At 44.4% G+C, this 24,162-nt stretch overlaps 1 protein-coding gene across 1 annotated transcript in view; it reads left to right on the forward strand.

Annotated features, from left to right (window-relative positions):
- sspo (SCO-spondin) overlaps positions 1-16,688 on the forward strand; it is a 517,250-nt gene extending 500,562 nt beyond the window's left edge. The window contains exons 107-109 of the mRNA XM_059646360.1: positions 424-551; positions 9,605-9,755; positions 16,467-16,688. Of these exons, the coding sequence (XP_059502343.1) occupies positions 424-551; positions 9,605-9,755; positions 16,467-16,489 (302 nt within the window). The 3' untranslated portion in view covers positions 16,490-16,688. The remainder of the gene's footprint in view (positions 1-423; positions 552-9,604; positions 9,756-16,466) is intronic.
- The last annotated feature ends 7,474 nt before the right edge of the window (positions 16,689-24,162 follow it).

Here is a 24,162-nt window from a genome sequence, read left to right on the forward strand (position 1 = left end):
GAGATGGTGTAGATTTAAAGTGGCGTGTAAATGAAAAAGGATAATGCAAAAAAAAAAGCTTTTTCAAAGAGCGAGCCATGAGGGTGTGGAAGGCACTATCTGGAAATGTGGGGGAGGTGGATTCAATTGAGGCATTGAAGAAGGCAACAGATCATTCTTCAAATCAAAATGGTGAGCAGGGGTATGAGGAAGTGGGAGGTTCACCCAAGAGAATGATCCTCATTTGAAAGCTACAGGCACTGCACACTATATGGTCTCCATTTGCTCTCTAACAATCCAGTGATTGGCTCCAATTTTCTGAAGAGGCTGGGTTTGGAAGTCCAGCCGGAAACACGGAGCCCGATCATTGCAAAAGAAAGTCGGAATGAGCTGTTGGTGCAAGACGATTGTGCCCCTGATTGTGTAATGTTTCCCTTCTGCTAGATGTCTCTCCAAAGTGCCAACATTTCACCGAAATTCGGAACATATCCAAGGGTCAATGCCATCTGACAAATGTGGCAGTCAGCTCGTGCAGAGGAAGCTGTCAATCCCAAGTTCAGGTCATTCCAGAGGTAAGCATTGAAGTTCACAGGTTTACTGAATGTAAAGAATTTGCAAATAATCAAGTGTCTATCAGACAGTCCAATCAGACTGAGTGCAGGCTAAGGAAAAAAACTGAAAGCAATTGCACCATGAAGACATGTTTAAGCACAAGCCCACTGTCACCTTGTTAAAACATTGTGCAACCTTCTCTATGGATTTGGGAAAAGATTTTCATCAGTCAAGACCAGACAATATTGGTGCAGGCTCATTCCTGTGGGAATTATCTTGGTACTGAGGTTATTTATAGCATGTGTGTGTACAGGTAGGGAGAGAGAGAGAACATAGAACATAGAAAAGTATAGCATGGTACAGGCCCTTCTGTCCATGATATTGTGCTGGTCTATTGTCCTACTCTTAAGATTAAATTAACCTGGGTGCGCTGCATTTTACTATCATCCATGTGCCTATCCAAGAGTCACTTAAATGACCCTAATGTAGCTGACTCCATTACCAATTCCGGCAGTGCATTTCACTCACCCACCACTCTCTGAGTAAAGAACCTACCTCTGATATCTCGCCTATACCTTCCTCCAATCACCTTAAAATTATGCCACTCGTAATTGTCATTTCCTGAGAAAAAGTGCCTGGCTATCCACTCCATCTATGCCTCTCATCATCCTGTACACCTCTATCAAGTCCCCTCTCATCCTTCTTTGCTACAATGAGAAAAGCCCTCATTCCCTCAACTTTTCATCATAAGACCTGCCCTCCAGACCAGGCAACATCCTGATAAATCTCCTCTGCACCCTCTCTAAAGCTTCCACGTCCTTCCTATAATGAGGCAACTAGACCTGAACCCAATATTCCAAGTGTGGTCTAACCAGGGTTTTATAGAGCTGCAGCATAACCTATGGAAGTGGACCCCAAGATTTCCCCTGTTCCCCCACACTGCCAACAATCCTGCCATTAACACTGTATTCTGCATTCAAATTCGACCTTCCGAAATGAATCACTTCACACTTTTCTGGGTTGAATTCCAACTGCCATTTCTTTGCCCAGCTCTGCATCCTGTCAATGTCCTGTTGCAACCTGCAACAGCCCCCCCACGCTGTCCACAACTCCAGCAACCTGTGTGCCATCGGCAAACTTACTAACCCACCCTTCCACTTCTTTATCCAAGTGCTTTATAAAAATCACAAAAAGCAGGGGTCCCAGAACAGATCCCTGGGGAACACCACTGGTCACCGAGCTCCAGACTGAATACTTTCCATCTACTACCACTCTCTGTCTTCTATTGTACAGCCAGTTTTGTATCCAGACAGACAAATTCCCCTGAATCTTATGTCTCCTTACTTTCTGAATGAGCGTACCATGGGGAACCTTATAAAATGCCTTGTTAAAATCCACACACACTACATCCACTACTCGACCTTCATCAATGTGCTTTGTTACATCCTCAAAGAATTCAATAAAGCTTGTGAGGCATGGCCTGCCCCTCTCAAAGCGATGTGACTATTTCAAATCAAACTGTGCTTTTCCAAATAATCATAAATACTACATCTCAGAATCCCCTCCAATAATTTGTCCACCACAGAAGTAAGACTGACTGGTGTATAATTCCCAGGATTCTCGAACAAGGGAACGACATTTGTCATCCTCCAATCGTCTGGTATTATTTCAGTGGACAGTGAGGGTGCAAAGATCATTGCCAAAGGGGCAGCAATCTCTTCCCTCGCTTCCCATCGTAACCTTGGGTATATCCCATCTGGCCCAGGACTTATCTGTCCCCATATTTTTTCAAAATTTCTAGCACATCCTCCTTCCTAACATCAACCTGTTTGAGCATATTTGCCTGTTTCACACTGTCCTCACAAAAGCAAGGCCAGACGTTTTGGGTGAGACAGTGAATGATTGAGATTGTTTGTCTGTGTGAGAGTGAGTGTGGAGTGAGGTGGGGTCACTGGTTCATGCTGATAATGGAGCCCACTAGGGCGTGTTCTAATTGCCTACATTTGGTCCATTTCCCACTAAACCCTTCTCATGCACGTACCTATCCAAATGTTTTTTAAATGTGATCAGAGATAATGGGAACTGCAGATGCTGGACAATCCAAGATAACAAAGTGTGGAGCTGGATGAACACAGCAGGCCAAGCAGCATCTCAGGAGCACAAAAGCTGATGTTTCAGGCCTAGATCCTTCATCTGATGAAGGGTCTAGGCCCGGAATGCCAGCTTTTGTGCTCCTAAGATGCTCCTTGGCCTGCTGTGTTCATCCAGCTCCACACTTTGTTATCTTGTTTTTTAAATGTTGCTATTGTACCTGCCTCCACCACTTTCCCTGGCAGCCCATTCCACATCACTCTCTGTGTGGAGACATTGCCCCTTAGGTCCTTGTTACATCTTTCCCCTCTCACCTTAAACCTATTCCCTCTACTTTTCAATTCACCATGTCAGGAAAAAAAAGACGATATACATTCATCCTATCTACATCTCTCATGATTTTCTACACCTCAGTAAGGCCTCCCCTCATTCTCCTGTGTTCCGAGGAATAAAGTCCTATCCTGGCCAATATCAAACTCAGGCCTACTAGTCGTGGCAACATCCTCATAAATCTTCTTTGCACACTCTCCAGTTTAACTGTGTCTTTCCAGTTAATTATGTCTTTCCCATAAGAGGATGACCCAGAACTGTACACGATACTCCAGGTGCGGCCTCACCAACAACTTTTGCAACTATAACATAAAATCCTAACACCTGTACTTGATGCCTCAACTGGTGAAGGCCAGCTTGTTAAATGCTCTCTTCACTACCCTGTCCACCTGTAGTGATGCTTTCAATGAACTATGTACTTCTACTCCTCGGCCCCTCTGTTCCACAACAGTCCTCAGGACCTCACCATTTACTGGATAAGTCCAGAGGTGGTTTGACTTTCCAAAATGCAACACCCCACACGTATCTGTATTGAATTGCATTTGCCTATCCTCAGCTCACTTTCCCATCTGATCAAGATCCTAACTTTGTATCATCCGCAAACTTGCTAATCATGCCTTGTAAATTCACATCCAGATCATTTATGTAAGTAACAAGTAACAAAGGTCCCAACGCCACTAGTCACAGGCCTCCAGTCTGAGAAACAACCTTCAACCATCACCCTCTGCTTCCTACCATTGAACCAGTTTTGAATCCAATTAGCTAGATCTCCCTGGATCCCATGTGATCTAATCTTCATGACTAGTCTGCTGTGTGAACCTTGTCAAAGACTTACTAAAGTCCATATAGACAGCATCCACTGCCCTACCCTCACCTATCCCTTTGGTTACCTCTACAAAAAGCTATAAAAGGTTTGCCAGGCAAGACATCCTGCGCACCAATCCATGCTGACTGTCCCTAATCAGACCCTGACTATCCAAATGTTGGTTGATCCTGTCCCTCAGTATCCTCTCCAATAACTTGGCTTGTTGAGATGGGCAGAGCAGTGGCAGATGGTATTTAATCCTGATAAGTGTGAGGTGATTCACTTTGGAAGAAGAAACAAGATGAGGGAGTATTTAATGAATGATAGAACACTGGGTAGCTTACAGGAACAGAGGGATCTTGGCCAATTATTCAAAAATCCCCAAAGTAACAGAGAAATTAAGTAGCCTAGTTAAAAAATCAAAAGTCACATGACATCAGGCTAGAGTCCAGCAGGTTTATTTGAAATCACAAACTTTTGGAGCACTAATAGCAGTAAGGGAATGGAATGCTTTGCCTGCAACGGTAGTAGATTCGCCAACTTTAAGTACATTTAAGTCGTCATTGGACAAGCATATAGATGTACATGGAATAGTATAGGTTAGATGGGCTTTGGATTGGTATGACAGGTCGGCACAACATCGAGAGCCGAAGGGCCTGTACTGTGCTGTAATGTTCTGTGTTTTATGTTCTACGTACTCCTCTGTCAGGTGAAATCACTCTTTCACCTGATGAAGGAACAGCACTCTGAAAGCATGTGATTTCAAATCTTTCAGACTAAACCCCGTGTCATGTTACTTCTGACTTTGTCCACTCCAATCCAACATCGGCACCTCTACTTGATCAGTCATGGCATAGAATACAGAGCAAGTCAGTGAAGTTAGAATTGTACAGAGCATTGGTCAGGCCCCAGATGAAGTACTGTCTGTAGTTCTGTCATCCCACTACAGGAAGAATGTGATAGCATGAGAGTTGGTACAGAGGAGGTTCACTGGGATGTTGCGTGGGATGGGAAAATTGAGGATAAGGAGAGACTAGACAAGGCTTGGATTGTTTTACTTAGAGCAGCGAAGACTGACCGGGGTCATGATTGAGGTGTATAAGATACTACAGGGTGAATAGACAGCAGCTGTTCCCCTTTGTTGAGGGGTCAATCACAAGAGGGGCATAGTTTTAGGGTAAGGGCAGAAGATTCAGAGAGAATTGGGAAAATCCTTTTCACTCTGTCGGTGGTGGGAGTCTGGAATATGGACAAGTACTTCAAATATCATAATATTCAAGGATAAAGGGGAAGTACAGGAGATTGGGATTAGCTCACTTTTAGTGGTGGCAACAATATCACACTCCCATGTATCAATCTACACCATTAGCTCATTAGTCTTACCTATTACACTCCTAGCATTAAAGACCATCTAGCCTTGCTTTTCGCTTTTGACGCTCAATAAATTTGTGAGGAACTTCTCGAGAAATGTCAACATTGTAGAATACTTATAAAAAGGACTTTAGATACTCAAACATAGCCTAGGATACTGACAGTGTGAGGGGCAGTAAGGAGAAAGTGTTCCTGGACTGTTAGGGAGTGTTTCCTGCAGCATTATATGTTCTGTTTAACAGGAAGGATGCATTGTTGGATTTGGCCCTTGGAAATGACAGTGATCAAGTGAGTCAAGTTTCAGTGGGAGAATATTTCAGTCAGTTTCAAAAGGCCCAGAAGAAGAGATCGCATCTGGAGTGAGATACAGTCCAAACGAGGAGTTACTTCAAGGAAATTGGGGGCAGCATGGGAATTTGGTGCTGAGGGGAAGAGATGCTTTTTGCTTGCTTTTTTGGCTCCTAGTTTGTAATTTTTTTAAATGGATAAACTTAAATCCAGGACCAAGGGCCCAGCACAAAAGAGAGGAATTTGATTTGATCTATTGTTGTCACATGTACAGAAGTACAACGAAAAGCTTTGTTTTGTAAGCAGGACTGACAAATCATAGAAAACAAGGCCATACAGATCATAGATAACAAAGTGTGGAGCTGGATGAACACAGCAGGCCAAGCAGCATCTCAGGAGGACAAAAACTGACGTTTCGGGCCTAGACCCTTCTTAGAACATAGAACATAGAACAGTACAGCACAGAACAGGCCCTTCAGCCCACAATGTTGTGCCGACCATTGATCCTCATGTATGAACCCTCAAATTTCTGTGACCATATACATGTCCAGCAGTCTCTTAAATGACCCCAATGACCTTGCTTCCACAACTGCTGCTGGCAACGCATTCCATGCTCTCACAACTCTCTGCGTAAAGAACCTGCCTCTGACATCCCCTCTATACTTTCCACCAACCAGCTTAAAACTATGATCCCTCGTGCTAGCCATTTCTGCCCTGCGAAATAGGCTCTGGCTATCAACTCTATCTATGCCTCTCATTATCTTGTATACCTCAATTAGGTCCCCTCTCCTCCTCCTTTTCTCCAATGAAAAGAAACCGAGCTCAGTCAACCTCTCTTCATAAGATAAGCCCTCCAGTCCAGGCAGCATCCTGGTAAACCTCCTCTGAACCCTCTCCAAAGCATCCACATCTTTCCTATAATAGGGTGCCCAGAACTGGACGCAGTATTCCAAGTGCGGTCTAACCAAAGTTTTATAGAGCTGCAACAAGATCTCACGACTCTTAAACTCAATCCCCCTGTTAATGAAAGCCAAAACACCATATGCTTTCTTAACAACCCTGTCCACTTGGGTGGCCATTTTAAGGGATCTATGTATCTGCACACCAAGATCCCTCTGTTCCTCCACGCTGCCAAGAATCCTATCCTTAATCCTGTACTCAGCTTTCAAATTTGACCTTCCAAAATGCATCACCTCGCACTTATCCAGGTTGAGCTCCATCTGCCACCTCTCAGCCCATCTCTGCATCCTGTCAATGTCCCGCTGCAGCCTACAACAGCCCTCTACACTGTCAACGACACCTCCGACCTTTGTGTCGTCTGCAAACTTGCTGACCCATCCTTCAATCCCCTCGTCCAAGTCATTAATAAAAATTACAAACAGTAGAGGCCCAAGGACAGAGCCCTGTGGAACTCCACTCACCACTGACTTCCAGGCAGAATATTTTCCTTCTACTACCACTCGCTGTCTTCTGTTGGCCAGCCAATTCTGTATCCAAGTAGCTAAGTTCCCCTGTATCCCATTCCTCCTGACCTTCTGAATGAGCCTACCATGGGGAACCTTATCAAATGCCTTACTGAAGTCCATATACACCACATCCACAGCTCGAACCTCATCAACTTTTCTAGTCACATCCTCAAAAAACTCGATAAGGTTTGTAAGGCATGACCTACCCCTCACAAAGCCGTTTTGACTTCTTCAGAGAGTGCTCGCTGTGATGAAGGGTCTAGGCCCGAAATGTCAGCTTTTGTGCTCCTGAGATGCTGCTTGGCCTGCTGTGTTCATCCAGCTCCACGCTTTGTTATCTTGGATTCTCCAGCATCTGCAGTTCCCATTATCACCCGTACAGATCATAGGGTGCTTAGACAGAGAGAGGCATACAGGTTATACTGCACAGGATGTGCATAAAGCAAGATCACCATTAGCAAGATCAACATTATTTGAAATTAGAGACATCCATTCCTCAGTCTAATAACAGGGAAGAAGCTGCTCTTGAACTTGATGTGCATGTGTTCAAGCTTCTGCATCCTCTGCCTGATGGAAGCGGTTGTAGAAGACCATTATCAGGGTGGGAGAGGTCTTTGATGACGGTGGCCGCCTTACCGCAGTAGCGAGCCATCTTAATAGAGTCCATGGATAAGAGGTTGGCTTACATGATGGTCTGGGCTGTGTACACAATTTTCTGTAGTTTCTATGACCCTGGGCAGAGCAGTTGCTGTAGTAGCCCATTAAGCTCCCAGATAGAATGCTTTTTCTTGGGTGCATCTGTAAAGGTTGGTGAGGCTCCTTATGGACATGCCAAATTTCCTAAGCCACCTGAGGAAGAAGAGGTGTTGTTGTGTCTTCATGATTGTCACATCTACATGGGAAGTCCAAGACAGATTGGTGATGATTATCACTCCTAGGAACTTGTTGCTTTCCATCTCTCAGCTTCAACTCTGTTATGTAGATAGGGGTGCGTCCTCCTCCTTTCTTACTGAAATCAACAACCAGTTCTTATACTTTCTGTTAAAAAGCATTTTTCCCTCCCCACCCTTGTCTGCTTTCCGGAGGGACCACTCCCTCCGTGACTCCCTTGCCCACTCCACACTCCCCTCCAACCCCACCACACCCAGCACTTTTCCCTGTTCACCTGCACATCTGCCAATTTGGAATACTGCATCCACTGTACCCGTAGTGGCCTCCTCTATGTCGGGGAAGCCAAGCAGAGGCTTGGGGACCACTTTGCAGAACACCTACGCTCAGTTTGCAATAAACAACTGCACCATTTCAGCAAACCATTTCAACTGCCCCTCCCATTCCTCAGACGACATGTCCATCCTGGGCGTCCTGCAGTGCCACTACGATGCCACCCGAAGATTGCAGGAACAGTAACTCATATTCCGCTTGGGAACCCTGCAGCCCAATGGTATCAATGTGGATCGCACAACCTTTAAAATCTCCCCTCCCCCCACTGCATCCCAAAACCAGTCCAGTTCGTCCCCACCTGCCTAACCTGCGCTTCTTCTCACCTATCCCCTCCTCCCACCTCAAACCCCACCTCCATTTCCTACCTACTAACCTCATCCCGCCCCCTTGACCTGTCCGTCCTCCCTGGACTGACCTATCTTCTCCCTACCTCTGCAGCTACACTCACCTTTACTTTAACTTGCCTGTCTCTTCTCCACCTATCTTCTCCTTTATCATCTTTGATCCACCCTCCCCTCTCTCCCTATTTATTTCAGAACCCTCTTCCCCTCCCGAATTTCTGATGAAGGGTGTAGGCCCAAAATGTCAGCTTTCCTGCTCCTAAGATGCTGTTTGGCCTGCTGTGTTCAACCAGCTCCACACTTTGTTATCTCGGATTCTCCAGCATCTGCAGTTTCTATTATCTCTGAATCAGTTCTTATATTTTGTCAACATTGAAAGACAGATTATTATCATTGCATCACTCCACCAATCTATCTCCTTCCATTATTCTGACTCATCATTGTTTGATATCTGGCCTACCAAGGTGGTGTTGTCAGCAAACTAAATAGTGTTTGTACAGAATTTGGCCACACAGTCATGGCGTACAGGGGCTACAGTAGTGGGCTAAAATCATATCCTTCTGGGGTGCTAGTGTTGAGAATTATTGTGGAGGAAGTGCTGTTGTTGGTCTTCATTGATTGCAGTCTATGGGTCAAGAAGCTGAGGAAAAGTGCAAGCTCATTGCTTGGTAGTAGTTGCTAACGTAACTATCACAGGTTATTTTCACATTGAGGGTATTTTGGTGGGGGTGGGGGAAGAAACATAGCTGTAAATTGGGGATAATATAGTCATGAGAACAGACACAGTTCTCTTTGGCCAGGATCAAGTGTCTCAAAGTCTATATTGCCTGTCTGGTGCCCAGGTTCAGGAAATGTAATCTGGGCTGCAGAGGAATTTGGAGTGGGAGGGGGGAAAGCCTAGTTATCCAGTGGTCCATGTAGGTACCAATAAAATTAGTAAAAAGAAGAATGAGGTTCTGCTGAGGGCACATGGGGAGCTGAGGCGAAATTACAAATTATTGGTCTGTGCTACGTGACTTCAGACCCCAACCATGTCGTTGACTCTTAACTGCTCTCTAGGCAATAAACGGAGCTGCCAGTAACATCCACAGTAAATGAATAAAATTTGAAAACAATGTCATGTTTTGTATCTGGATGCAACTGATTGTATTGTGTTGCAGGAGCCTTACCTGCAGAGTGTCTGCGATTGTTGCAGTTATCGGCTTGATCCTGAACGGCCAGTACAGTTCATGAATTTGCAATGTGACAATGGAGATGTGGAGCCTGTTGTTCTGCCCGTAATTCTCAGCTGTGAGTGCAGCAGCTGTCAGGGTAAGTGCCAGGGCACATTTATAATGTACACTCAGCTCTTTGATCCCTGTGCCCTAGTAAACACTACACTGAAACATCCGACTCAGCCAATGGAAAGTATGTCTGATAAGCACCAGTCACCACATCAGATTATCACTTGGAGACCATGTTAGACCTGGCTTACACAAGGCAATAAAGGAAAGAGTTCTGCCATAAGCTATTTGGGAGAGATGAGGAAGGATTTGAGATTCCGATCAGATCAGTAATGATCTTATTGAGTGGGGGAAACGAGCTTAAGGGTGCAACTGGGCTCCTAAATTGTGTTTGCTTGATTTACATTCCCCCTCACCTCCACTCCCAGCCAATTGCATTTGTCCTGGCTCTTAGTTGAAGAATTCATCTGATGTGATCATAAACCTTTATTCTTGGTACCACTAGCTGCAGCTCCATTATCTTTAACCAATGTTGGAGTGTGCCTAACCTATATCTAAACCATCTTTTACTTAAAATCATACATTGCTGTCCTGTAGTTTTACCAGTCAGACTCCACTTTCATTTTAGTCTAGTATTAGTTAAGAAGGAAGCTATTTTAAATCCAGTCTTGTGAAATAATGTGGAGTTAATCATTGTGAACAGACTGGATTCAGCATTCTTGAATTTAAGCACAAGTTTTGGGGTGCTTGGTACTCGCCATGGCACCATTCTTGTTCAAGTTGAATCAACTCAGCACCCTGTTTCTCTTGCCATATATAATGTTTTTCTTGCATATGCCTTGAGCTCAAGATGTCTTTTTTTTCCAGAAATGTTGTATCTGGTTTCACATTAGTAACTGGAGTGATTGTGATGATGTCAGCCAGGTGGTCATCATAGAATAAGAGTTCCTGATTGGACCAAAGTAACATCCCCAAACAGGGAACCCTGGCTGAGACAATAGAATTGTGAGGATCAAAGCAATGGCCCCAGTCTTCCAAATAACTGGTTGGAGAGAATTTCCATTTATTTCGGAAATTGGACAAAAAGTGCAGTTTTGGCAAATGGTGAAATGTCAAATATTGAGAGACAATGGGAACTGCAGATGCTGGAGAATCCGAGATAACAAAGTGTGGATGAATACAGCAGGCCAAGCAGCATCTTAGGAGCACAAAAGTTGACGCTTCGGGCCTAGAGCCTTCATCAGAAAAGGGGTTAGGGCCCGAAACATCAGCTTTTGGGCTCCTAAGATAGTGCTTGGCCTGCTGTATTCATCCGGCTCCACACTTTGTTAAATATTGATATTATCTTTGTACGAGTGCAAACTGAGATGTGCTATAAGCATGTTCTCCTCCCTGTTGTGGTTTGAGTAAAGGTCAGAAAAGGTGGTGAAAAGAATAGAAATGAAAAATCAGATTCTTCACATTGGGAAGTAGTTTCCCAATTTTCCACACAAACCCTATCAAAATCTTGGCATTGAGTTGGATACCTTATTTCCACGTTTTAAGCTCAATTTGCCTTATTCATGCACAACTTCCTATTTTGCTCTTCACCCAGAGACTGGACATTGCAGATTCCTGACATGGAATCACAGCACATACCTGTCAGGGGCTGAACACTTGACTCGGCATCAAATAAAACAGTCACAATACTATCATCTGTACTCCATGATCACTCAGTAGCATCTGTCCCTTTCAACAACCTACCAGCCTCAACATGCCTGCTCCCAGACCAATGGTCTCCAAAACCATATCCTCCACTGACTCCTGACCCTGACCCCCTCCCAGGCTGACCCTGCCTGACCACATTTCCCCCTCCCAGAGTGACACTACACCCCCTCCCTCCCCCCATCCTGGGCCCACGTCAGGCTCTCCCCATTTTACTGCACAGAGACACCTGTGACCTAATGTTCCTGGAGGGATCCTTTAGGCACAGGGACAGCACAGCTCAGGCATTAGCAATGACTATATTTATGTTTATCTGGATATGTACCTTATGACTTGATTTGGTCTGTCACTTCACTGCTTATTTGGAGGCTGTCATCTTCTCTCTCTCTTTCCCATTCAGCACTGAATTACTCTGTGTAGCTCTCACATGACTTTCTCAGCACAGTGCTCAGTTACAGCTGGCCAGCTTCTGGACCTTGTATTAGTGTTTTATTTTAATTCAGAGGGAAAGGCAGTTTCTGATGGCGAGGAGACAGAATAATTGCTCATTTGGTTGATACAGCACATGACAGGCTCTTTAGCACTTTGAGACCGTACTGCCAAAGGGAGTGGATAGTGCCAATGTTTTACCCCAACCTCAGAACTGTAGTACGTACCAGCGGTTTACACAGGAAACACTGCTTGTGGTCCACTTCGCGCATTTCAATTAAAGACTATGGCCTTTACATTTCAGCCTCAATCTCTTTACCTCTATCCTTTATTTAAATTCTCAGAAACAATATCCACTGACAGGATTTCCAAGTCACCACCTTATTTTATCAGACTCTTCTTCCTCTCTGATTACATGATCGTGAGATGCAGTCACAACTGACCCAAAACACAAAATGGTTTCTTGCTGAAACAAAACTAAATCTGCAGCAGTGTTCTTGATATTAAAACAGAAGTTTATTACTGACAAAAGAAAGATTGTGAATTCTCAAAATATACCGCAGGTACAAAGGCTAGCTATTCCACAGCATGTTATGGTTATATAGTATCTAGAGACACTTCCCTCGCCTCTTTAATCTGTAGCCTATTCCTTGAAAATTCACAACTTAGACCTTAAACTTTGTGGAGCGCCTGTGCTCTGTTCACGACCAACAGCACCACCTTCCAGTTGCGAACCATTTTAACTTCCCTTCCCACTCCCTGGGCGACATGTCCATCCTGGGCCTCCTCCAGTGTCACAGTGACACAACTCACAAATTGGAGGAGCAGCACCTCACATTCTGCCTCTGGAGCCTACAGCCCAATGGGCTAAACATGGACTTCGCCAGTTTTAAAATCTCCCCACCCCTGGCCTTATCCTACATCCAACTCTCCCTCTCAGCACCGCCTCCTTCACCTGAAACAACCTGTCCATCTTCTCTTCCACCTCTGTGTCCCTCCTGCCTCACTGACCAATCCCTATCACTTCCTACCTGCACTCACCTATGACCATCCAACCTACCTTCCCCAGCCCCACCCCTCCTCTCTATTCATTTCTGGTCTCCCTTCCCCCTCCCCCATTTCTGAAGAAGGCTCCTGACCTGAAAGGTCAATTTTCCTGTCCTCTGATATTGCCTGGCCCACTGTGTTCCTCCAGCTCCACACTGGGTTACATTAAACTTTCTCAGGTTTGAATACTGAATGGATAAGTGTAACAAAACTCTCATGGTCTCAAGGTAAACTCTTTCATTGAAGCAATTTATTTCCTTAATCAATCAAAAACAATATACTTCACATTAATCAGGTCTCCTTCAAACTGAATCCAAGCTTTTTAAAAGAGTCCTAAAAATCTTGCTCACCTGAAATTCAGTTGCAGCCAATGTTTGAACAGTTTCTCTTTTCTGTCATAATTGCCACATGCAAATAAGTTTCCACTTTCTCTCTGACAAATAATGGTGGTGATTCCAGAATGACACTCATACTTCATTGTTAAACTCCATCACAAAAATAAACCAACAGCCATGCTTTGTGAGGGGTAGGTCATGCCTTACAAACCTTATCGAGTTTTTTGAGGATGTGACTAGAAAAGTTGATGAGGGTCGAGCTGTGGATGTGGTGTATATGGACTTCAGTAAGGCATTTGATAAGGTTCCCCATGGTAGGCTCATTCAGAAGGTCAGGAGGAATGGGATACAGGGGAACTTAGCTGCTTGGATACAGAATTGGCTGGCCAACAGAAGACAGCGAGTAGTAGTAGAAGGAAAATATTCTGCCTGGAAGTCAGTGGTGAGTGGAGTTCCACAGGGCTCTGTCCTTGGGCCTCTACTGTTTGTAATTTTTATTAATGACTTGGACGAGGGAATTGAAGGATGGGTCAGCAAGTTTGCAGACGACACAAAGGTCGGAGGTGTCGTTGACAGTGTAGAGGGCTGTTGTAGGCTGCAGCGGGACATTGACAGGATGCAGAGATGGGCTGAGAGGTGGCAGATGGAGTTCAACCTGGATAAATGCGAGGTGATGCATTTTGGAAGGTCGAATTTGAAAGCTGAGTACAGGATTAAGGATAGGATTCTTGGTAGCGTGGAGGAACAGAGGGATCTTGGTGTGCAGATACATAGATCCCTTAAAATGGCCACCCAAGTGGACAGGGTTGTTAAGAAAGCATATGGTGTTTTGGCTTTCATTAACAGGGGGATTGAGTTTAAGAGTCGTGAGATCTTGTTGCAGCTCTATAAAACTTTGGTTAGACCGCACTTGGAATACTGCGTCCAGTTCTGGGCGCCCTATTATAGGAAAGATGTGGATTCTTTGGAGAGTGTTCAGAGGAGGTTTACCAGGATGCTGCCTGGACTGGAGGGCTTATCTTATGAAGAGAGGTTGACTGAGCTCGGTCTCTTTTCATTGGAGAAAAGGAGGAGGAGAGGGGACCTAATTGAGGTATACAAGATAATGAGAGGCATAGATAGAGTTGATAGCCAGAGACTATTTCGCAGGGCAGAAATGGCTAGCACGAGGGGTCATAGTTTTAAGCTGGTTGGTGGAAAGTATAGAGGGGATGTCAGAGGCAGGTTCTTTACGCAGAGAGTTGTGAGAGCATGGAATGCGTTGCCAGCAGCAGTTGTGGAAGCAAGGTCATTGGGGTCATTTAAGAGACTGCTGGACATGTATATGGTCACAGAAATTTGAGGGTGCATACATGAGGATCAATGGTCGGCACAACATTGTGGGCTGAAGGGCCTGTTCTGTGCTGTACTGTTCTATGTTCTATGTTCTATGTTCTATAAAGGCATGGCAGACTGGGTACCAAGAGATTCACTCTCTATCAAATTATAACAGAGTGCCTTTGACTGATGTAGCAATGAAAAAGATAGTGACAGACTACAGACAGTTATAAACAAACTGGCAAAATTAGGAAGAGAGCAGCCAATAGAACAAAGAACAAAGAAACCTACAGCACAGGAACAGGCCCTTCGGCCCTTCAAGCCTGCACCGATCAAGATCCTCTGTCTAACCTGTCATCTATTTTCTAATGGTCTGTGTCCACTTGCTCCCTGCCTATCCATGTACCTGTCCAAATATATCTTAAAAGACGCTAATGTGTCTGCGTCTACCACCTCCGCTAGCAACGTATTCCAGGCACTCACCACCCTCTGTGTAAAGAACTTTCCACGCATATCTCCCATAAACTTTCCTCCTCTCACTTTGAACTTATGACTCCTAGTAATTGAGTCCCCCACTCTGGGAAAGAGCTTTTTGCTATCCACCCTGTCTATACCCCTCATGATCTTGTAGACCTCAGTCAGGTCCCCCCTCAATCTCCGTCTTTCTAAAGAAAATAACCCTAATCTACTCAACCTCTCTTCATAGCTAGCACCCATCCTGGTGAACCTCCTCTGCACCCTCTCCAAAGCATCCACATCCTTTTGGTAATGTGGCGACCAGAACTGCACACAGTACTCCAAATGTGGCTGAACCACAATCCTATTCAACTGCAACATGACCTGCCAACTCTTGTACTCAATACCCCGTCCAATGAAGGAAAGCACGCCGTATGCTGCCTTGACCACCCTATTGACCTGCGTTGTCACTTTCAGGGACCAATGGACCTGAACACCCAGATCTCTCTGTTCATCAATTTTCTCTAGGACTTTTCCATTTACTGTATAGTTCACCCTTGAATTTGATCTTCCAAAATGCATCACCTCACATTTGCCCGGATTGGACTCCATCTGCCATTTATCTGCCCAACTCTCCAGTCTATCTATATTCTGCTGTAATCTCTGACAGTCCCCTTCACTATCAGCTACTCCACCAATCTTAGTGTCATCAGCAAACTTGCTCATCAGACCACCTATACCTTCCTCCAGATCATTGACATATATCACAAACAACAGTGGTCCCAGCACAGATCCCTGTGGAACACCACTGGTCACAGGTCTCCAATTTGAGAAACTCCCTTTTACTACCACCCTCTGTCTCCTGTTGCCTAGCCAGTTTTTTATCCATCCTGGACCCCATGTGAGTTCACTTTCTCCATCAGCCTGCCATGGGGAACCTTATCAAACGCCTTACTGAAGTCCATGTATATGACATCTACAGCCTTTCCCTCATCAATCAACTTTGTCACGTCCTCAAAGAATTCTATTAAGTTGGCAAGACATGACCTTCCCTGCACAGAACCATGTTGCCTATCACTGATAAGTCCATTTTCTTCCAAATGGGAATAGATCCTATCCCTCAGTATCTTCTCCAGTGGCTTCCCTACTACTGACGTCAGGCTCACCAGTCGATAATTACCTGGATTATCCTTGCTGCCCTTCTTAAACAAGGGGACAACAATAGCAAGTCTCCAGTCCTCTGGGACCTCACCTGTGTCTAAGGATGCTGCAAAGATATCTGTTAAAGCCCCGGCTATTTCCTATCTCGCTTTCCTCAGTAACCTAGGATAGATCCCATCCGGACCTGGGGACTTGTCCACCTCAATGTCTTTTAGGATACCTGACACTTGCTCCTTCCTTATGTCAACTTGACCTAGAGTAATGTTTGTTTGTAACGATTTACACGATGCCTTTGAAAAACTATTTTCAGATTCATTGATATTATTCAATTCCTCACTGTACTTTTTCAGGTGGAGATCTTTCTGGCCGTTGATCTTTTTTGGGGACCATCCTGTGCTCCTGGTGACTGGTGGGAAACTCAAACCTGTTAACCACGAGCGAGATTTATTTTTGAAAGTAAATCTGAAGAACTGCAAATACCATATGGATTTAAATCTAAAATAGTTTTTTGTCTGCATTGAGTGAAAGCTTTGTTATTAAGAATCTGTAACCTCATTTTGATGATAAAGAAACCTCCACCCTCCAGTCGATGTTTCTGTTTACTGCTGTTTAAATTCTATCAGTGTTGGGACTTAGCCAATCTATTAGAAACAGATGGCAATTGTCCAGAAGATGTAGCCAAATTGTAACATTACTTTCAACTGCCCCGAGTCAACAGTACATTGATGCATGCATCAAAAGGGTATTCATAGAACTTAAAACATAGAACAACACAGCACATAGAACATAGAACAAAGAACAGTACAGCACAGTGCAGGCTTTTCAGCCCACAATGTTGTGCCGACCTATTATCCTCCTAAGATCAAACTACCCTGCATACCCTACATTTTACTATCCTCCATGTGCCTATCCAAGAGTCACTTAAAATTCTCTAAAGTATCTGACTCCACTGCCACTGCCGGCAGCACATTCCACACGCCCACCACTCTATGTGTAAGGAAACTACCTCTGACATCTCCCCTATACCTTCCTCCAATCACCTAAAAATTATGCCCCCTTGTCATAGTCATTTCCACCCTGGGAAAAAAGTCTCTGACTATCCACTCTATCTATGCCTCTCATCATCTTGTACACCTCTATCAAGCCACCTCTCACCCTTCTTCGCTCCAATGAGAAAAGCCCTAGTTCCTTCAGCCTTTCCTCATAAGACCTGCCCTCCAGCCCTGGTAACATCCTGATAAATCTCCTCTGCACCCTCTCTAAAGCTTCCACGTCCTTTTTACAATGAAGTGACCAGAACTGAACAGAATATTCCAAGATAACAAAGCATGGAGCCGGATAAACACAGCAGGCCAAGCAGCATCTCAGCTTTTGTGCTCCTGAGATGCTGCTTGGCCTGCTGTGTACATCTGGCTCCACACTTTGTTATCTTGGATTCTCCAGCATCTGCAGTTCCCATTATCTCTGATCAGCATATTCCAAGTGTGGCCTAACCAGAGCTTTATAGAGCTGTAGCATAACCTTGTGGCTCTTAAACTCAATTCTTCTGCCAATGAAGGCCAACACACCATACACCTTCTTAACAACCCTATCAGCTTGGGTTGCAACTTTGAGGGATCTATGGACCTGGACCCCGAGATCCCTCTGTTCCTCTACACTGCTGGGAATCCTACCATTAACCCTGTATTTTGCATTCAAATTCAACCTGCCAAAATGAATCACTTCACACTTTTCAAGGTTCAATCCCAACCGCCATTTCTTTGCCCAGCTCTGCATCATGTCCATGTCCCATTGCAACCTACAACAGCCCTCTATACTATCCACAATTCCACCAACCTTCGTGTCATTGGCAAATTTACTAACCCATCCCTTCACTTCCTCATTCAAGTCATTTATAAAGATCACAAAGAGCAGATCCCTGCAGAACACCACTGGCCACCGATCTCCAGGCTAAATACTTTCTATCTACTACCACCCTTTGTCTTCTATTTGACAGCCACTTCTATATCCAGAAAGTCAAATTTCCCTGAATCCCATGCCTCCTTACTTTCTGAGTGAGCCTACCATGGGGAACCTTAACAAATGCCTTGCTAAAATCCATGTACACCACACCACTGCTCTACCCTCATCAACATTTTTGTCACATTCTCAAAGAATTCAGTAAGGTTTATGAGGCATGACCTGCCCCTCTCAAAGCCATGCTGACTATTTCTAATCAAGCAATAATCATAAATACTATATCGCAGAATCCTCTCCAATAATTTGCCCACCACAGAAGTAAGACTGACTGGTCTATAATTCTCAAGATTACCCCTATTCCTTTTATTGAACAAGGGAGTGACATTTGCCACCCTCCAATCTTCTGGCACTACTCCAATGGACAGTGAGGGTGCAAAGATCATTGCCAAAGGAGCAGCAATCTCTTCCCTCACTTCTCAATAAAACCTTGGGTATATCCCATCTGGCCCAGGGGTCTTGTCTATCCTCATGTTTTTCAAACTTTCTAGCACATCCTTCTTCCTAATATCAACCTGTTCAAACATATCAGCCTGTTTCATGCTGTCCTCACAAATGTCAAGGTCCCTCTCATTGGTGAATATTGAAGCAAAGTATTCATTAAGGACCTCCCCTACCTCCTCTGAATCTGCGCACAAGTTCCCTCCACTATCCCTGGTTGGCTCTACCCTCACTCTGGCCATCCTCTTGTTCCTCACAAAAGTGTAGAACACCTTGGGGTTTTCGTTAATCCTACCGGACAAAGCTTTTTCATGTACCCTTCTAGCCCTCCTAAGTCCATTCTTCAGTTCCTTCCTGGCTACGTTGTAGACCTCTAGAGCCCTATCTGACCCTTGCTTCCTATCTCCTCTTGACTAGATGTTCTACACGTCTTGACATCCAAGGTTCCTTCATCTTACCAGCCCTTCCTTGCCTCAGTGGGACAAACATATCCAGTACCTGTAGCAACTGCTCCCGAAACAACCTCCATATTTCTGTCATACATTTCCCTGAGAACATCTGATCCCAATCGATGCTCCACAGTTCTTATCTAATAGCATTGTAATTCCCCCTCCCGCAATTAAATACTTCCCCATACAGTCTCTCCTATCCCTCTCCACGACTATAGTTAAGGTCAGGAGCATTCCTGTGTGATTCAGAATTTAGCACCCAGGCCCCTCACAGTAAAGATCCCAAAATCTAAAAGTACAAAAGAAAAGAGATGGTTAGGGTTAACCAATGCAGACTCAATGGGAGTCAGACTCAGACACAGAACAGATGCAGACTCAGACTAAACAGCCTTTAGATTCTGTTCCGATGGGATGGGATGGGATATTTCAGTCGTATGGAAAATTGTGGAAAAATGTTAAGTGGGGGGACGGATCAACCAAGGTTACAGAGTCAGAATCATGCAGCATAGAAACGGACCCTTTAGTCCAACTTGCCCAATGCAACCAGATTTCCAAAACTAAACTGGTTGTGTTTCTTTGCATTTGACCCATTTCGCTCTAAATCTTTCCATGCATGTACTTGTCCAAATGTCTTTCAAATGTTCTAATTTTACCAGACTTCACCACTTCCTCTAGTAGTTCATTCCACACATGCACCACTCTCTGTGTGAAAAAGTTACCACTCAGGTCTTTTACAAAGCTACCCCCTCTTGCTTTAAAACTATTCCCTCTGCTTTTGAACTCTCCCACCCTGGGGAAAGACCTTGGTGCTTCACCTTATCTATGGCTCACATGATTTTATTAAACTCTTTAAGGTCAATGCTCAGCCTCCTACACTTAAGGGAAAAAAAAGAGAAAGGCCTATTCAGCCTCTCCGTACATCTCAAACCCTTTACAAAAGGTATCACTGGGACTAAATATTTTCTGCACCCTTTCCAATTTAATAAAATCATTCCTATAGCAGAGGGACCAGAATTGTAAGTATTCCAAAAGTAGCCCCACCAATGTACTCTGCAGGTGCAACATGACATCCCAACTCCTGTACCCAATGCTCTGACCAATGAAGGCAAGCGTGCCAAATGAGAGATAGCAGGGACTGCAGATGCTGGAGTCAGAGGTAGCATGGTATGGAGCTGGAGGAACCCAGCGGGCCAGACAACAGAGGAGCAAGAAAGTTGACATTTTGGGACCCAACTGTCAACTTTCCTGCTCCTCAGATACTGCTTGGCCTGCTGTGTTCCTCCAGCTACGCACAAAGCACATCAAATGACTTCTTCAGTACCCTGTCTATCTGTGATGCCACTTTCAAGGAACTCTGAACCTACATTGCTAGGTATCTGTTTGATAGCACTTCCAAGGGCCCTACCATTAACTGTGTAACTTCTGCCTCAAATTTATAAAAACTAAATTCCATCTGCCACTCCTTAGTACATTGATCAAGCTAAATAAGATCCAGGACCAGGGGCGCAAGATGCACCGAGAAATAAATAGGGCATGTTAGAAAGGTAAGGCCACGGTGATCATGGGGGACTTCAATATGCGGGTGGATTGTCTGAATAATGTTGCTCGTGGATCCAAAGAAAGAGAATTCATGGAATGTTTGCAGGATGGCTTTTTGGAACAGCTTGTGATGGAGCCCACAAGGGAACAGGCTATTCTGGACTTAGTGCTATGAAATGAGCCAGACTTTATAAAAGACCTTAAAGTAAGGAAACGCTTAGGAGGCAGCGATCATAATATGGTAGAGTTCAGTCTGCAGTTTGAAAGAGAGCAGGCAAAATCGGATGTAATGGTGCTACAGTTAAATAAAGGTAATTACAGGGGCATGAGAGAGGAATTGATGAAAATTGACTGGAAGCAGAGCATAGCGGGGAAGACAGTAGAGCACAATGGCAGGAGTTTCTGGTGTAATTGAGGACACAGTACAGAGGTTCATCCCAAAGAAAAGAAAGATTATCCGGGGTGGGATTAGACAGCCATGGCTGACAAAGGAAGTCAGGAAATATATCAAAGAAAAAAAGACAACCTATAAAGTGGCCAAGAGCACTGGGAAATCAGAAGATTGGGTAGGCTAGTAAAACAGACAGAGGATAACAAAGAGAGCAATAAGGAAGGAGAAGGTCATATATAAAGGTAGGCTAGCTAGTAATATTAGAAATGATAGTAAAAGCTTCTTTCAATACATAAGAAACAAACGAGAGGCAAAAGTAGATATTGGGCCGCTCCAAATTGATGCTGGAAGGCTAGTGATGGGAGATAAGGAAATAGCTGAAGAACTTAATAAGTACTTTGTGTCAGTCTTCACAGTGGAAGACATGAGTAGTATCCCAACAATTAGGGAGAGCCAGGGGCAGAGTTGATTACGGTAGGCATTACAAAAGAGAAAGTGCTAGAAAAGCTAAAGGGTCTAAAAATTAATAAACCACCTGGCCCCAATGGGCTACATCCTAGAGTTCTGAGGGAGGTGGCTGAGGAAATAGCGGAGGCTTTGGTCGTGATCTTTCAACGGTCACTGGAGTCAGGGAAAGTCCCAGATAATTGGAAAATTGCTGTTGTAACTCCCTTGTTTAAGAAAGGATCAAGGCAAAAGATGGAAAATTATAGGCCGATTAGCTTAACCTCGGTAGTTGGTAAAATTCTAGAATCCATTGTCAAGGATGTGATTTCTAAATTCCTGGAAGTGCAGGGTCAGATTAGAACAAGTCAGCATGGATTTAGTAAGGGGAGGTCGTGCCTGACAAGCCTGTTAGAATTCTTTGAAGAGGTAACAAGTATGTTAGACCAGGGAAACCCAGTAGATGTTATCTATCTAGACTTCCAAAAGGCCTTTGATACAGTGCCTCACGGGAGGCTGCTGAGCAAGGTGAGGGCCCATGGTGTTCGTGGTGAACCACTGGCTTTGATTGAGGATTGGCTGTCTGACAGAAGGCAGAGAGTTGGGATAAAAGGCTCTTTTTTGGAATGGCTCATCGGTGACAAGTAGTGTCCCGCAGGGTTCAGTGTTGGGGCCACAGCTGTTCATCTTGTATATTAATGATCTGGATGAAGGGACTGGGGGCATTCTGGTGAAGTTTGCCGATGATATGAAGATAGGTGGACAGGCAGGTAGTACTGAGGAGGTGGGGAAGCTGCAGAAAGATTTAGACAGTTTAGGAGAGTGGTCCAGGAAATGGCTGATGAAATTCAATGTGAGTAAATGTAAGGTTTTGCACTTTGGAAAAAAGAATACAGGCATGGACTATTTTTTAAATGGTGAGAAAATTCGCAAATCAGAAGTGCAAAGGGATCTGGGAGTGTTGGTCCAGGATTCTCTAAAGGTTAACTTGCAGGTAGAGTCCGTAATTAAGAAAGCGAATATACTGTTGTCGTTTATCTCGAGGGTTGGAATATAAAAGCAGCGATGTGCTTCTGAGGCTTTATAATGTTCTAGTTAGGCCCCATTTAGAATACTGTGTCCAATTTTGGGCCCCACACCTCAGGAAGGACATACTAGCCCTGGAGCGTGCCCAGCGGAGATTCGCACGGATGATCCCTGGAATGGTAGGTTTCGCATATGATGAACAGCTGAGGAGCCTGGGATTGTACTCATTAGAGTTTAGAAGGTTGAGGGGAGATCTAATAGAAACTTACAAGATAATGTATGGTTTAGAAGGGGTGGATGCTAGGAAGTTGTTTCCCTTAGGCAGGGAGACTAGGACCCGTGGGCACAGCCTTAAAATTAGAGGGGGTAAATTTAAAACTGAAGTGAGACGACATTACTTCAGCCAGAGAGTGGTGAGCTTGTGGAATTCATTGCTGCAGAGTGCAGTGGAGGTCGGGACGTTGGATGCCTTCAAGGCAGAGATCGACAAATTCTTGATCTCAAAAGGAATCAAGGGCTATGGGGAGAGTGCAGGGAAGCGGTGTTGAAATGCCCATCAGCCATGATTTAAATGGTGGAGTGGACTTGATGGGCTGAATGGCCTTATTTCCACTCCTATGTCTTATGGTCTTATGGTCTTTGTAATCTTAGATAACCTTTTTTCCCTGGATACTGTATCATCAATATTGGTGCCTTCAGCAAACTTACTAATCACAGCTTTTATATTTTCATCTAAATAATTTATACAAATGACAACTAAGAGTAAACTCAGCACCAATCGCTGTGGAACACCGCTGTTCACAGGTTTCTCATCCAAAAAACCCTCTGCTAACATCCTCTGTCACTGTCAAGTCAATTGTGTATTCAATTGGTGAGGTGTCCCTGAATCCTATGTGATCTTGTCTTAGCAGATGATCTAAACAGTGGAACGTTTTTGAAAACTTTGCAACAGTCCATGTAGAAAACATCTACTGATTTGCCTTCATCTGTCTTCTTGGACAGAGTATAGAAAGGGTCAGGAACCAAAAGTCAGGGATAATAGATAAAGGGGCAAGTATGAGCATGAGGACAGATAATGTACAACTGAGGGTTTGTACTTCAAAACACACAGTAAATGACACAGTAAACACACAGCTCAGGTTCTGGGTGATATTCTTGACTTGCTTGCAAAGCTGGCTTGTTCTCGTTCAGATGTTTTGTGACTATGCTGGGTGAGATCATCAGTGGAGCTTCCAAATAGGGCTAGGGTTAGGGCTAAGGATGTGTTGGAGTTAGGGTTTAGGTTAGGGTTAGAGTTAGTAGGCATCAGTGTTAGGATTAGGATTTGGGTTAGAGGAAGGTTTAGGGTTGGTGTTAGGGTAAGGCTTAGGTTGGGGTAATGGTTAGGGTTAGGATAAGGTTTGGGGTTAGGGTGAGGGCGAAGGTTAGGTGTAATGTTAATATAAATGTTAGGGTTAGTAAGGGTTAGTGTTAGGAATAGGATTTTGGTGAGGGTAAGGGATCAGGTACAGTTAGTGTTAGAGTTCAGGTGAGGATTAGGTTTTGGATTAGTGTATGTGTTAGCGGTAAGTTTAGGGTGAGGATAAGGATAAGTAATAGGATTAGGTTTAGGTTTGGGTTAGGGTTAGGTTTAGGGATGCAGTTAGGATTCGGTTAGGGTTAGGGTGAGGGTGAGGGTTGGGGTTAAGGTTAGGGTGAGGGTTAGGGTGAGGGTTATGGTTAGGGTTAGGGCTAGGGTGA

The sequence above is a fragment of the Stegostoma tigrinum genome, chromosome 5, assembly GCF_030684315.1.
Source record: "Stegostoma tigrinum isolate sSteTig4 chromosome 5, sSteTig4.hap1, whole genome shotgun sequence".
Lineage (NCBI taxonomy): Eukaryota > Metazoa > Chordata > Chondrichthyes > Orectolobiformes > Stegostomatidae > Stegostoma > Stegostoma tigrinum.